General features: G+C 51.0%; 1 protein-coding gene and 1 long non-coding RNA gene across 2 annotated transcripts in view; one reads left to right on the top strand and one right to left on the bottom strand.

The window, feature by feature from the left end:
- The window catches only part of LOC134341234 (protein phosphatase 1 regulatory subunit 3E-like), a 35,469-nt gene extending 20,974 nt beyond the window's left edge, over nt 1-14,495 (top strand). The window contains exon 2 of the mRNA XM_063039082.1: nt 14,035-14,495. Coding sequence (XP_062895152.1) covers nt 14,035-14,490 — 456 coding nt within the window. The 3' untranslated portion in view covers nt 14,491-14,495. The remainder of the gene's footprint in view (nt 1-14,034) is intronic.
- Nucleotides 7,467-14,004, bottom strand: LOC134341235 (uncharacterized). Its single transcript, XR_010016736.1, has 3 exons — nt 13,617-14,004; nt 11,562-12,195; nt 7,467-8,202 (listed from the first exon to the last, which is right to left on the bottom strand). It is a non-coding gene; the product is annotated as an uncharacterized LOC134341235 (long non-coding RNA).
- Nucleotides 14,496-15,926: the final 1,431 nt, after the last annotated feature.

Below are 15,926 nucleotides of genomic sequence, written 5' to 3'. Positions count from 1 at the left end.
CAGACGTCTCCAGTGTCTGTACTCGCACTTGAGGTGCCTCCCTTGTCAGCAAATATTGCAGACACCAGAAATGTGAGATCAAAGCAGGCAACGCAGGAAAGACTCAGCTGGTCAGTCAGCATCTTGGGAGTGAGAACAGTCAATCAAAACAATGTTTCAGGTTAATGACCTCCATCAGTTTCACCAGCTTTCATTATACACTCAGTCGCCATTTTCTAGGAGCACCTGTCGCTGAAGCAAATACAGTGAATCCAATTGGGTCAAATCCGGATTGGTACACTTTGGCCCCAGCAGCCGAAGTTTCATGGAAATAGTTAAAAAGGTGTAAAAAAGACAAACTGTCATTTAAGTGAGTTCAAGGTTTGAAAGGTACATTTAATGTCAGAGAAGTGAATACAATACACATCCTGAAATGCTTTTTCTTCTTAATAATGTATTTAAATTAAATACAGAACAAATTAGAACTCTACCAATATTGCTGCAGTACTATGAAACTGAGTATTGGTCCCTAATACTTATCAATGTTGGAATTCATTCAGTGTACACAAATCCCTTACTCACTCTTCCTTCAGTTAGTCCTGACGAAGGGTCTCGGCCTGAAACGTCGACTGCACCTCTTCCTATAGATGCTGCCTGGCCTGCTGCGTTCACCAGCAACTTTTATGTGTGTTGCTTGAATTTCCAGCATCTGCAGAATTCCTGTTGTTTGAGTGTACACTGACACATTGGTTTGATTGACTGTAAATGAACAAAATCAGTGCTGGCACTTTCTGAAGATAATGGACTACCTTCGAACAATGCTTTCAGCAATTGCATCCTCCAAATCTTCATTCACATTGTAACATTCAAGTTGATTGTCGATACCTTCAAATTCATTGTAGTTTCTAACTTTCTGAAGTGGTGAAATCATCTCATTTCCACTCACAGCTGTTCCTGGCATCCCCCAGCCTGAATACTTGAAAGTACAGTGAACAAAACAGTTCTGAATTGTCTTATTGCTTATTTCTCACCAACTATCAGTGACAAAAATCATTGTGTTTGGACAGAAGCAAACATAACTGTCACTATTTAAAAACTGTTTCTTCTAAGCACAATGTTGTGTCTAACAGCCATGCAAGTGTAAGTGACTGACGCTAATTAGAAAGTGTTCAACAACAGTCACCTGTCCCAATTGAGTGGCATAGTGTCCCAAATAAATGAAGTGAAGCCCGGCAATTTTCTCGATTAGCTTTTTCTTTCTTTAGTAGTTCTTCCAAGTGGTTGCCCCAATTAACTGGTGGTCCTAGTAACCAGAATCCACAGTATCTAGTCAGCCAGTCATGTGGCAGTAATTCAGTACATGAAAGCATGCAGACATGGTCAAGAGGTTCAGTTGTTGTTCAGACCAAACATCAGAATGCAGAAGAAATGTGATCTAAGTGACTTTGACCGTGGAATGATTGTTGGTGCCAGACAGGGTGGTTTGAGTATCTCAGAAACTGCTGGTCTCCTGGGTTTTTTACACGTAACAAAGTCCAGAGTTTACAGAGAATGGTGTGAAAAACAAATAAAAACGTCCAGTGAGCAGCAGTTGTGTGGGTGAAAACACTTCGTTAATGAGAGAGGTCAGAGTAGAATGGCCAGACTGGTTCAAACTGACAGGAAGGTGACAGTAACTCAAATAACCAGGCGTTACAACAGCGGTGTGCAGAAGAGCATCACTGAACGCACAACATGTTGAACCTTGACGTGGATGGGTTACAGCAGCAGAAGACCACGAATAAGGGAGCTACCTAATTAGTGGCCGCTGAGTATATATCACTCTCTCTTCCCATTCTTCTCCCTCTCTCTTTCTCATTTTCTCTCTCTCTCTCTCTTACTTTCACTTTCACTCCCTCTCACTCTCTCTTACACACTCTCACTGTATCTCTCACTCTCACTTTTTCTCCCTCCCTCTCTCATTCTCTCTCCCCCTCTCCCTCCCTCTCTCATTCTCTCTCCCTCCCCCTCTCTCCCTCCCCCTCTCCCTCCCTCTCTCATTCTCTCTCCCTCTCCCTCTCCCTCCCTCTCTCATTCTCTCTCCCCCTCTCTCCCTCCCTCTCTCTCTCCCCCTCTCCCTCCCTCTCTCATTCTCTCTCCCCCTCTCTCCCTCCCTCTCTCTCCCCTCTCCCTCCCTCTCTCTCCCCCTCTCCCTCCCCCTCTCTCCCTCCCCCTCATTCTCTCTCCCTCTCTCCCTCCTCTCCCTCCTCTCTCTCATTCCCTCTCACTCACTCACTCTTTCTCCCTCTCTCATTCTCTCTCTCCCCCCCTCTCTCTCTCCCTCCCCCTCTCACTGCTAGCTGACACCACCTCTCCTTGTGATAACTCAGTTTCTCCCACTTCCCCATCGTCTCTCTCTGTCCTCCCTGTCCCCATTTACCTCCACGGCTTAGAAATATTTGATTTCTAATTCTTCCCAATGCAGACGAGAGCTCGTCGACCTGAAATACTGGCTCGTTCCTCCCTCCACAGTTGCTGCCTGGCCTGCTGGGTCTTTACTTAGTGTTTTTTTATTGCGGGCTGCCTAGAGAGTCGGGGTCGTAGCGAGGCGGGGGCTGGTATTATCATTATACCGACTGTCCCGGCACCTTCAGTTAGGAGACTGGAGCAGTTTGCACTCTCACTCTCAGTCACTGGTGGGGCAGCCAGCTTCCCATTTCCCAGAGGAAATCGTTTGGATGTGGGCCAGTTTGTTGAGGGAACGTTTCTGTCATCGTAATATGTGTGCTCACAGAGTCGTAGAACACTGCAGGCCAGAAAATAAAGTCCATTTGGCCCATCAAGTTTGTGCCAGGCTGGTCTCCTGACCAGTGTCATTGACCTGTGCCCAGACCGTATCCCTCCAAACCCTTCCCATCCATGTACCCATCCAAACTTCTGTTAAATGTTACAACTGCTCCCTCATCTACCACTCCCACCGGAGGCTCGTTCTCCACTCACATCATCTTCTGAGTGCAGTAGGTCCCCCTCCAATTCCCCATAAATATTTCACCTTTCAACTTAGACCTATGACCTCTGGTTTTGGTGTCACTCGACCCTGCATGTATTCACCTCTCGTGATTTTGTAAATCTCTACAAGATCTTCCCTCATTCTCTTAAGCTCTAGTGAGTGAAGACATAACCTATTTAACCGTTTCCCTACAGCTCAGATCCTCCTGGAACCATCCGCGGCAATTTTCTCCGCACGCTGTCAAGCTAATCGATAATCCTTCCTGTAGGCAGGTGCTCCAAATTCAGCAAATTTTGTCCAAATTTTACAAGAAAGGAACGCCATTGGAGCAAAAAGAAATTCATTTCAGTGCAAAGTGATCAAAATATTCATGTTGTTGCTGAACTGTACACCTGCTTTTGCTGCCTGGTTCAGGAACCCAATGGTTGAAGGGAAGTAGCCTTTCTTGGTCCTGGTGTTGTGAGGCCTCAGGCTTCTGCCCGATGAGAGCTGCACCGAGATAGCACGGCTCAGAGGGTGGGGAACTTTGATGATGGATATTGCCTTCTTACTGGACAGAATCTGCTGTTCTCTGCAGCTCTGGTACCGTGCTTGAGTTTGTGATTATGGCAGTGATTTTGTACAGGAACAGTGGCGGCCATATTTGCTGCACGTGATGATGGCAGCCATTTTGTTGAGGGAGAAAGGCCGCCATTTTGATGCGTGTGCTAACGGTGGCCATCTTGCTACAGGAAAATGACAAACTCTGGAGGATCTGCCATTGGGAAGGCCAATGTTTATCACCCCTCCCTGTGTGAAACACTCCCTGGTCCACGCAGGAAGGATTCTCCTGTGGTGCATTCCGGGAAAGGGAAAACACTGAGGTGTTTCCCAGTTAGGACGTCACACGGGAACCTACAGCCAGTGGTCACACCACAGTCACAGTGGGGCAGTGGTGGAGGGGGCGTGAGCAAGGGGCGAGGGGTGGGGAGGTGAGCCAGTGAATCAGTGTCCAGCCCCTGGAGGGCTGTCAGGGACAGGATGATCCCGGCAGGAGAGAGCTTGAGGAATTAAAATAAAACAAGACTGCTCAGAAGCACTTAACAGGCCTGAGGCACGAGCTAAGAGGCAGTCAGCTCTGAAGAGACACAACGTCAGCTCAAATAGAAACTCTGATGTAGCTCCCAAGGAATGGCTCAAACACCCAGAATTCCCCACTGCCTTTCTGTCAGTGATTTCATAGAACTGGAATTGAAATAGGAATCAATTTATTAATGTTTACAGGTCAAGGAGAAGCACATTTTGCATTACAATTCATACAACAGCAATGCAATACCCAGTAGAACAATTGGAGAATGCAGAATAGAGTGTGACAGCTACAGAGAGAGTGCAGCTCAGGTCGGCAATAGCCAGATAGATTGTGAGGCCCCTTCAGGTCCTGCCTTCCGTGCTGTCCGTCATCGCTGTCACGCTAGTCCCATATTCCTGCGTTTGGCCCATTTCCCGCCTAAACACCTGTTAATTGTACACATCTGTACACGTCCGGGAGCTCATCCCACATATCCACCGCTTCATGTGGAAAACATGCTCTTCACCTTAGATCTTTCCCCTCTCACCTTCAACCTCTGCCCTCCTGCTTCTAGACTCCGCTTCACAAGTACCATCACAAAGAAGGTACGACGTGCCTCTACTTTGTTAGAAATCTGCGTAGACCGGCTCGTCATCCAAAACTTTGACAAACTTCTATAGTGGAGAGCATCCTGACTGGTTGCATCACAGTCTGCTGAGGGAAAAGCACCCAGGAATGGAGAAGTCCACAGAAAGTAGTGATACGGCTCAGTCCATCATAGGCAAAGCCCTCCCCACATCCATCAGAGGACACCCACCATCCCGGCTCTGCTCGCTTCTCACTGCTGTCATCCAGATGGAGGCACAGGACCCTCAGGTCCCACACCACCAGGATCAGCAACAGTTATCACCCCTCAACCATCAGTCTCCTGAACCAGTGTGGACAACTTCACTCACCCCAACCCTGACCCAATTCCACAGCCCACACCACCAGGATCAGGAACAGTTATCACCCCTCAACCATCAGTCTCCTGAACCAGTGTGGATAACTTCACTCACCCCAACTCTGACCCAGTTCTACACCTACACCACCAGGATCAGGAACAGTTATCACCCCTCAACCATCAGGCTCCTGAACCAGTGTGGATAACTTCACTCACCCCAACTCTGACCCAGTTCTACACCTACACCACCAGGATCAGGAACAGTTATCACCCCTCAACCATCAGGCTCCTGAACCAGTGTGGACAACTTCACTCACCCCAACATGAACCAATTCCACAGGTCCCACAGACTCGCTTTCAGAGATGCTACAACTCTAGATCTCGGTATTTTTTTTACCACCTCCTCTCTGATCTGTCAATGATCTACACAGCTGCTTTGCCCCACTCCTGCAGACCCTGTGCCTGTCTCCTGACTAAATGCAGATGCAAAAAGTCCATGTACGGCCTTCCCCATCTCTTTTGGTTCCACACAAAGATGACCTTTCTGATCTTCCAGAGAAACAGTTTTGACCCTTGAAGTCCTTTAGCTCTTAACATATCTGTAGTATCCCTGTAGTCAAGTTAGGAAAAGGGGAAGCACAACGAGATCTAGGTGTTCTTGTACATCAGTCACTGAAAGCAAGCATGCAAGTACAGCAGGCAGTGAAGAAAGCTAATGGCATGCTGGCCTTCATAACAAGGGGAATTGAGTATAAGAGCAAAGAGGTCCTTCTGCAGCTGTACAGGGCCCTGGTGAGATCACACCTGCAGTACCATGTGCAGTTTTGGTCCCCAAATTTGAACGATTGGAGCGACTGGGTTGTATACTCTGGAATTTAGAAGGCTGAGAGGGGATCTTATTGAAACATATAAGATTATTAAGGGATTGGACACGCTGGAGGCAGGAAGCATGTTCCCGCTGATGGGTGAGTCCAGAACCAGAGGTCACAGTTTAAGAATAAGGGGTAGGCCATTTAGAACGGAGTTGAGGAAAAACTTTTTCACCCAGAGAGTGGTGGATATGTGGAATGCTCTGCCCCAGAAGGCTGTGGAGGCCAAGTCTCTGGATGCTTTCAAGAAAGAGATGGATAGAGCTCTTAAAGATAGCGGAATCAAAGGTTATGGGGAGAAGGCAGCAACTGGATACTGATTGTGGATGATCAGCCATGATCACAGTGAACGGTGGTGCTGGCTCGAAGGGCTGAATGGCCCACTCCTGCACCTATTGTCTATTTTCCTTCATTTTGTCTCCTAGGGCAACCTCATGTCTTCTTTTAGCCTCCTGATTTCTTTCTTCAAGTAAGAGTTCTCTTGCATTTCTCACTCTACTCAAGCACTTCATTTGTTCCTGCACCTCCTTTTGTCTTAACCAGGGCCTCTATATCTCTCAAAAACCAAGGTTCCCTAAACCTGTAATCTTCACCTTTTATTCTGACGGGCACATACAAGCTTTGTCCTCTCAACATTTCACGTCTGAGGGCCTCCCACTTTCCAAGTACTCCTTTGCCAGAAAACAGCCCGTCCCAGTCCACACTTACCATCAAGATCGGCCTTTCTCCCAATTAGAATCTGCACCCGCAGACCAGACCTATCTTTTTCCATATTTACTTTGAAACTCATGTCTTTATTTGCTCAAGGTGTCCTGTTTATGCACGCTGCTTGTGTGTCGTGTCTTTGTTTGTGTGTAGCTTTCCATAATTTGTGTTGTATTTCTTTATTTACTTGTGAATGCCCGCAAGAAAATGACCCTGAAGGTTGTGTATAGTGACACACTGTATTTGTACTTTCATAATAACTCTTCTTTGACTTTGACCTTGAAGCTGAGGATAACCCCTGCCCTGTACTATCTCTCCTTTTAACCATCGGCCTCCCCACCCCCCACCCTGCTCTCTATTGCTGCCCTGTTCTTCCGGCCCTCCCGAGAGGCTAGGTGAGAGTAAGCGTTCGGCATGGACTAGAAGGGCCGAGACGGCCTGTTCCCATGCTGTAATTGTTATATGGTTATATGAGAACTGTGCTCAATACTCTGAGTGCGGACTGATCAGTGCTTTCTGTTCCATTCTGGAGAGGGTGGCAGGAGTTGGCTCCCTCCCTGGTTCTCATACAAAGGAGGAGGCTAATCGTGGCAGTTTCCCTCCGTCCCGTCTCCCCCGTTTCCCAAGGGGCTTTGTAAACCACCCAGTGGACCTTATTTCCCTGACTGACTCCCACTCTCCCCACTCCCCCTCCCTCCAGAGTATTGCTCCTGTCTGACTGGGGACAGTTTTACCTGCCTCAGATTTACACCACTCCCCCAGCATCTGAACTGCCCACTCAGCAAGGGCAGCCCCCTCCACCAGTCCTGCCCAAGATCATGCATGCCTCTGATTTGGGGCAGAACTGCCCCCACTTCTCCACCAATGCGACCAATGACCCCCCCCCCACCCTCCACATCCTCCCTTCTCCTACCCCTCCCGTCAGGCATAATATACAAAAGACTCATACCACCAGGCTCCAGAACCACCAAGCTTCTCGACAATTTATCAGGTTCAGAATCAGGCTGACGATCACCAGCACGTGCTGTGAAATGTATTAATTTAGTGGCAGCAGTTCAATACAATACATAATCTAGCAGAGAAAAATCAGTCAATCAATTACAGTATACGTATATTGAATAGATTAAAAACCGTGCAAAAACATAAAAATAATATATATTTAAAAAGTTAAAGATTCAATGTCCATTTGGGAATCGGATGGCAGAGGGGAAGAATCTGTTCCTGAATCGCTGAGTGTGTGACTTCAGGCTTCTGTCCCTCCTACCTGATTGTAACAGTGAGAAGAGGGCATGCCCTGGGTGCTGGAGGTCCTTAATAATGAACGCTGCCTTTCTGAGACACTGCTCCTTGAAGATGCCCTGGGTACTTTGTGGGCTAGTGCCCAAGATGGAGCCGACTAGATTTACCACCCTCTGCAGCTTCTTTCGGTCCTGTGCAGTAGCCCCTCCATAACAGACAGCGATGCAGCCTGTCAGAAAGCTCTCCATGGTACAGCTATAGAGGGTTTTGATGTATTTGTTGACATGCCAAATCTCTTCAAACTCCTAATAAAATATAGCCACTGTCTTGCCTTCTTTATAGCTGCATCGATATGTTGGGACCAGGTTAGATCCTCAGAGATCTTGACACCCAGGAACTTGAAACTGCTCACTCTCTCCACGTCTGATCCCTGTGTGAGGATTTATTGTTATAAGACAATTAAATATGCCCCTCGTACAATGTTGGACTCCAGAATTCACAGCCTACCTGGTTGTGATCTTGTACCTTCCGGCTTACCTGCACCACACTCTCAGCTGTTATAGGTTTTCCACCAGACCGTCTCAATGTAGGGATGAAAGCAGTCTCAACCCCAGTCCACGTCACAACGATAAACGGATTGACCCTCCCTCCCTATCTCCCCATCACCGCGGAGCTAGAATCCAACCTTCTCCTCCTTCCTGAGGCAATGGGAAGTGTCTCCGTCCCTCGTGCCATTAACTGTTGACCAGGCCGGAGAGCTCCCCCCACGGCTCCAGCTGTTTCCTGACTGCTGCTAGCAACGTACTCCACTCTGATTTCACTAAGAACATGAAAATCAGAAGCTGAATGCGGCCTTTCAGCCCCTTCCCTCCTGCTATCCCCTTTCATCCAATCCTCAGCATCACTTTCCTGCCCCGAATGCCCCTCCCATGATTCCTTTCTTCATCACGGAAGGATGTGACGTTGAGGCTTTACAAAGCACTGGTAGGCCTCACTTGGACTATAGTGAACAGTTGGGGCCCTTATCTAAGAAAGGATGTTGGGGGGATTCCAAAGATGTTCATAAAAATGATTCTGGATTGAAAGGCTTTTATCATATGACAAGCATCTGGTGGCTTTGGGCCTCTGCTCACTGGAATTCCGCAGAATATGGAGCAATTTCATTGAAATCTATGGAATGGTGAAAAGCCTTAATAGAGTGGATGTGGAGAGGATGTTTCCTGTGGTGGGGGAGTCTAGGACCAGAGGACGCAGACAGAGTGGATGTGGAGAGGATGTTTCCTGTGGTGGGGGAGTCTAGGACCAGAGGACGCAGACAGAGTGGATGTGGAGAGGATGTTTCCTGTGGTGGGGGAGTCTAGGACCAGAGGACGCAGACAGAGTGGATGTGGAGAGGATGTTTCCTGTGGTGGGGGAGTCTAGGACCAGAGGACGCAGACAGAGTGGATGTGGAGAGGATGTTTCCTGTGGTGGGGGAGTCTATGACCAGAGGACGCAGACAGAGTGGATGTGGAGAGGATGTTTCCTGTGGTGGGGGAGTCTAGGACCAGAGGACGCAGACAGAGTGGATGTGGAGAGGATGTTTCCTGTGGTGGGGGAGTCTATGACCAGAGGACACAGACAGAGTGGATGTGGAGAGGATGTTTCCCATGGTGGGGGAGTCTAGGACCAGAGGACACAGACAGAGTGGATGTGGAGAGGATGTTTCCCATGGTGGGGGAGTCTAGGACCAGAGGACACAGACAGAGTGGATGTGGAGAGGATGTTTCCCGTGGTGGGGGAGTCTAGGACCAGAGGACGCAGACAGAGTGGATGTGGAGAGGATGTTTCCCATGGTGGGGGAGTCTAGGACCAGAGGACACAGACAGAGTGGATGTGGAGAGGATGTTTCCCGTGGTGGGGGAGTCTAGGACCAGAGGACACAGACAGAGTGGATGTGGAGAGGATGTTTCCCGTGGTGGGGGAGTCTAGGACCAGAGGACACAGTCTCAGAACAGACAGGGATGAGGAGGGATTTCTTTCACCAGAGTGTGGTGAATCTGTGGAGTTCTTTGCCACAGGCAGCTGTGGAGGGCAAGTCTTTGTGTATTTAAGGCAGAGGTTGATAGATTCTTAATCAGTCAGGGCATGAAGGGATACGGGAAGAAGGCAGGAGGCTGGGACTGAGAGGGAAAATCAATCTGCCGTGATGAAATGGTGGAGCAGACTCAATGGGCCAAATGGCCTAATCTTGCTCCTATATCTTATGGTCTTATACACGTCCCACACATACTTTAAACACAAACTTGTAAACAAAGTACACACTTACCCACGTGCAAACACTAAGCATACTCAAGTACAGCACACGGATGTCATACACACAGACACAGATTTAGTAATGTATGACAGGATGTGCGGAGGGAGCCTCACCCTATGTCTGACCCTGTCCCTGGGGGTGTGTGACGGGGCGGTGTGGGGGGGAGCCTCCCCCTGTGTCTGACCCTGTCTCTGGGAGTGTGTGACAGGACGGTGTGGAGGGAGCCTCATCCTATGTCTGACCCTGTCCCTGGGAGTGTGTGATGGGACGGTGTGGGGGGAGCCTCCCCCTGTGTCTGACCCTGTCTCTGGGAGTGTGTGATGGGACGGTGTGGGGGGAGCCTCCCCCTGTGTCTGACCCTGTCCCTGGGAGTGTGTGATGGGACGGTGTGGGGGGACCCTCACCCTGTGTCTGACCCTGTCCCTGGGGGTGTGTGACGGGGCGGTGTGGAGGGAGTCTCACCCCGTGTCTGACCCTGTCCCTGGGTGTGTGTGACGGGACAGTGTAGAGGGAGTCTCACCCTGTGTTTGACCCTGTCCCTGGGAGTGTGTGATGGGACGGTGTGGAGGGAGTCTCACCCTGTGTCTGACCCTGTCCCGGGGGTGTGTGACGGGACGGTGTGGGGGGAGTCTCACCCTGTGTCTGACCCTGTCCCTGGGAGTGTGTGATGGGACGGTGTGGAGGGAGCCTCACCCTGTGTCTGACCCTGTCCCTGGGAGTGTGTGACGGGACGGTGTGGAGGGAGCCTCACCCTGTGTCTGACCCTGTCCCTGGGAGTGTGTGACGGGACGGTGTAGAGGGAGTCTCACCCTGTGTCTGACCCTGTCCCTGGGAGTGTGTGATGGGACGGTGTGGAAGGAGCCTCACCCTGTGTCTGACCCTGTCCCTGGGAGTGTGTGACGGGACGGTGTAGAGGGAGTCTCACCCTGTGTCTGACCCTGTCCCTGGGAGTGTGTGATGGGACGGTGTGGAGGGAGCCTCACCCTGTGTCTGACCCTGTCCCTGGGAGTGTGTGACGGGACGGTGTGGAGGGAGCCTCACCCTGTATCTGACCCTGTCCCTGGGAGTGTGTGACGGGACGGTGTGGAGGGAGTACAGTGGGTTCAGTGTAAATAACAGGGTCGTTGAAGGTCAGGATGGACTAGACAGGCTGAAGGGCCTGTTCCCTTGCCACGTGATAAATATTTGGACAGGATCTTGTTTGTAATTTTCAGATGAAATTAAAAGATGTTTAATATCATGTCCAGAAACAAGTGTAAAGGAGAACAAAATTACTGTAACTGCGGATCTGCTGCAGCATAAAATAAACACAGTAAGGTAAATAACACAATAGAGAGCATGATAAATATAAATACTTAAAGTGGGTTATATTCACACATTGGCTCTCTGTCCACAAAGTGACGCTGGGGACGGGAGTGGCTATCTGACTGACAGGAAATGATAAAGTAGGGCTTGTTTGGGGTGTGCAGGGGAGGGCTAGTGATCAACCTCACCGTAACCATCCTCGAGTCTGGAGGTCCCTCGCAGCCTCTTCACCGATGGGAGTGGGACAAACAGGTCACCAGCAGGGAGGGTGGGACCCTTCACAAAACTCTTTGCCTTTCTCCGGCACCTTTCCACGGCGGGTTCTTGACAGCAGCGTGTCCTACCCGTTGTAAGGCCTTCCTGCCCGCCACAGTGCAGTCTCTGTCCCACGCAGTGACGACGCAGATTGTTAGGACCCTCTCTACTGCGCGTCTGTAGAATGATGACAGTATAGACGTGGCTGGTCCAGCTCTCTACAGGAAGTAGGAGAGGTGTTGGTCAGCTTTTGTGACTGTGTGGGATGCTGTGTGAGATGTGCACTCCAGGAGTTTGAAGCTGCCTGTAGTTTTCACTTCCTGTGCAGCCAATGTAGAGGAGTTTGAGTAGGGCAAGTTTTCCTGAAGTCGATAACCATCTCTTTTGTCTTGTCGACGAGGAAGAGGCTGTTTGTCTGGTACTAAGCCTCGGGCTCTTCTACCTTCCTCTGTAGGCTGTCTCATCATTGTTGGTGATGAGCCCCACCAGTGTTGTATCATTGGTGAGCTCGACGATGTGATTTCTTGGGTGTTTAGCTGTGCAGTCACGTGTGAGCAGAGTGTACAGCTGTATAAAGATAAAAATCATCGATTTGTGTTGTTGTTTTAGGTTAAATCAAAAGGGAATCTTCATCAACTGGGAACGTGGGCCAAGGAGTGGCAAACGCAGTTTAATTCAGCTGTAGGGGTGGACACGAAACCAGGATGGCCCTCAGAGTAAACGGAGTGTTGTAGAGTACAGGAAAGTGATGGTTCCATGCAAGTTGTGTCATGGGTACGCAGGGTGGTGAAGAGGCATTAAGGCATGCTACCTTTCACTGGTCAGGGCACTGAGTACAGGAAGTGGGTCGTTGATGAGACCTGACCTGGAACATTGTCTTCAGTTTTGGTCACCTTCTGACAAGAGAGACGTCATTAAGGTTGGGAATGTTGCCAGGCTGGCGGACCTGAGTTAAGGGGAGAGGTTTCAGGCTGGGACTTTACTCCCCAGTGCACACGTCTCTCTCCTTATCTTAAAATCATTCGGGGCACGTGGTACTGTGCAAAAGTCTTAGGCACCCAGAATTTTTATATGGTTTCAGATAGTCACAGAGCCCTGACCTCAACATCATCGAGGCTGTCTGGGATTTTCTGGAGATTCAGAAGCAGGTGAGACAGCCAAAGTCTGCAGAGGAACTGTGGCAAGTTCTCCAAGATGCTTGGAACGGCCTACCAGCTGATTTTCTTATAAAACTGCACGTCAGTGTACCTGAGAGGACTGATGCAGATTTAAAGACAATGGGCATTCATGAAAAGGGTCCAGTGCTTTCCCGGCATAGGACGCAAAATCTCTTCCTGGGCTTCCAGCTGGGTCCATGTATTGATTTTAACCAATCGGTTAACATTGGTTAAAACTGACTCCTGGACCCAAAAAGAGCCCAAAAAGGGTGGTCACATCAAACAGAGATTTAATATTTGTTTACTGTTTACTACTCTTTATGGTATTTTTGATACTTAGAAACATTTCATTATTTTTGAAAGCATCCTCGCTTTACAATATTTGTTTTGCAAGTACCTAAGGCTTTTGCACAGAACTGCTGATGGGGTGAGTGTGCACAGCCTCTTCCCCGGGAAAGGGAATCTAAATCCAGAGGGTGCAAGCTGAAGGTGAGAGGGGAAGGATTTAAAAACGGGACCCGAGGGGTAAGTTTTCCCCACAGAGGGTGATGGGTTTGTGGAGAGAGATGCCAAAGGAGGTGGGGGCGATTACATGGTTGAGCAGGTATAGGGACAGGAAAGGAGAGGGATCGTGTTATCATTGATTTATTATTGTCACGTAGAGTGAAAATCTTGTCTCGCATACCGTTCAGACAGGTCACAGTGCATTGAGGTAGAACAATAACAGAATGCAGATTAGAGCGCAACAGCTACAGACAGAGTACAGTGCAGGGAAACAATAAGGTGCAAGATGGCGACGGCGTAAACTGTGAGGTCAGGAATCCATCTTACCGCACCAGGGAACCATTTGATGATCTTCGGTCTGCGGGGTGGAAGCTGTGCCTGAGTCAGGTGGAAAGTGTTTCCAGGGTTTTTGTATCTTGTACCCGATGAGAGGGAGGAGACGGCCCCGGGGGTGGGGGGGGCGGTATTTGACTATAGGGTTTCTGCACCGAGACAGCAGCCAGGGAGGCTGGTTTCCGTGAAGTGCTGGGCTGTCTCCACGACTCTCTGCCCTTTCCCGTGGTCACGGGCAGAGCAGTTGCCGGAGGAAGCCGTGGTGCTTCCCGATAAGTCGCTGTCTATGGATTTGGGCTGAACGTGGTCAACTAGGACCAGCTGAGATGAGATGGGCCGAAGTGTCTGTAACAATGTTGAAAGGCTCCAGGCTTCTAACACTCCTCCCTCCTCCCGTCTCTTCCTCCCCCAGGATCCCGGCCAAGCCCGACCCCTGGAGCCGACCTTCGCCAACCCCATCTCGTCCAGTGACTTCCTGCAGAAGGTGCGGCGCGACAAGGTGTGCCTGGAGGGCGTGGAAGTGGAGAGGTTCCGCCTGCGGGGCACCGTCCGGGTCCTCAACCTGGCCTTCTCCAAGGAGGTGACGGTGCGCCACACCGCCGACGACTGGTCCACCTACACGGACACGCCGGCCCGCTACATCCCGGGCTCCGCCGACCTGCACACCGACCGCTTCGCCTTTGAGCTCGCTCTGCCGCCGTACCTCACGGGCCGGGCGCTGCAGCTGGCAGTCCGCTACCGGGTCGGCCTGGACGTCTACTGGGACAACGACGGCGGGCGTAACTATTGCCTGCAGCCGACGCAGGCGGCGCCCGGAGCGTCCCCGCCTCCGGCCGAATACTGCCCCGGGTGGATCCATTTCGTGTGACCGAGCCGGGACAAGGCGGCGGCGCCCAGGCTGAAATAATGGACCCCTTCTGCTGGGGGATATGGACTGGATCGAGAGGCCGTGGAGAAGTGGGGGGGGGGTCCTTCTCCACACGGGACGGGGGTATTCCTCCTGGGACTGGTGCCCATCTCGCTCCCCACTCCTTGGGACGGCGCCCATAGCCACCCGGATTTGCCAGCCCCGCCCGCGTCCCTCTCTCCGGATCACCTCAGAGACCCTCCACGCTTACCTCCCCATACTCTCTGCCCCCACCCTAGCCAGACGTGGAGGTGCGCCCTGCAACGATCGGGAGGATGGGGCCACTCCAGCCCTCTCCACGCAGCAAGATCACGGCCCATCTGACTGCGGTTTCAGCCCCGCGCCCCCGAAGCATCCGTCTCCCCCGGCTTTACATCACCACCCCAGACGCCGCTCCCGCAGCCTTTCGAGGAAGACGCCTCCAAAGCTGCCCCTCCGCCCGGGAGGAAGTATTTCATTAGTAAATGGGCGACCCCCTTCCTCCCCACGCCCACCCTGTCGAGAGCCCCTCAGAGTAGGGAGATACCACGTCTCTCCCTCTTCTTCGCCCACTCGGCGGGAGAACTCACCCGCAGCTTCTCGCCGCTGGGCTTCCGACGGTGGGTGGGCGAGATCGGGACCCGGGCGAACCCCCTCAGTAGGAAACCATCCCCCCGCCAGCCACCCACCCAACGTGGGGACCCGCGTTGTGATCGGCCTGGATTGTATTGGTACAAACTCAATACAATACTTGTGTATTATGTATACCCGGACGGAGTCTGTAGAAATCCCGCCCCACCACTCGTGGGGACCCGCGGACCGTGTTCGGCCTGGATTGTGTTCGCTAATTTATTTAGTTTTTGCTTCTTAATGAAATAAACGTCCCCAGAAGTGGAGGGAGTGTCCTGGAGTGAATTTACACGGGGCGGGCGGGGGGGGGGGGGGAGAACAGGATTAAAATAATGGGACACGTGACGGTCCCCAGGGTTCGTTGGTTCAGTGTGTGACGTGTCGTATGACGTCGACGATCATGTCCGCTCGGATCTTTAACTGCCGACGGGACATCGACCGTCCGGTCCCGACTTCAACATTCCTCTCTCCAATTCCGATTCACTGCTCTCCACTCCCTCCGCACTATTCCCACCCTCACCATCAAACCCGCAGATGAGGGGGGTGCAGTGGTAGTTTGACCTTGCTGCGGCCCAGCGCCAGCTCTCAGACGCCTCCTCTTATTTTCCCAACACAGAAACACCAGGCCATTGTCTCCCACACCATCACCAACCTTATCAACTCTGGGGATCTCCCATCTACTGTCACCAGCCTCACAGTTCCCTCACCTCGCACCTCCCGTTTCTACCTCCTAGTCAAGATCCACAAATCTGCCCGTCCATCTAGACCCATTGTCTCAGCGTGTTCCT

This window comes from Mobula hypostoma (assembly GCF_963921235.1).
Source record: "Mobula hypostoma chromosome 10 unlocalized genomic scaffold, sMobHyp1.1 SUPER_10_unloc_1, whole genome shotgun sequence".
NCBI classification, from domain to species: Eukaryota; Metazoa; Chordata; class Chondrichthyes; order Myliobatiformes; family Myliobatidae; genus Mobula; species Mobula hypostoma.
This window is presented reverse-complemented; position numbering and strand designations above follow the sequence as displayed.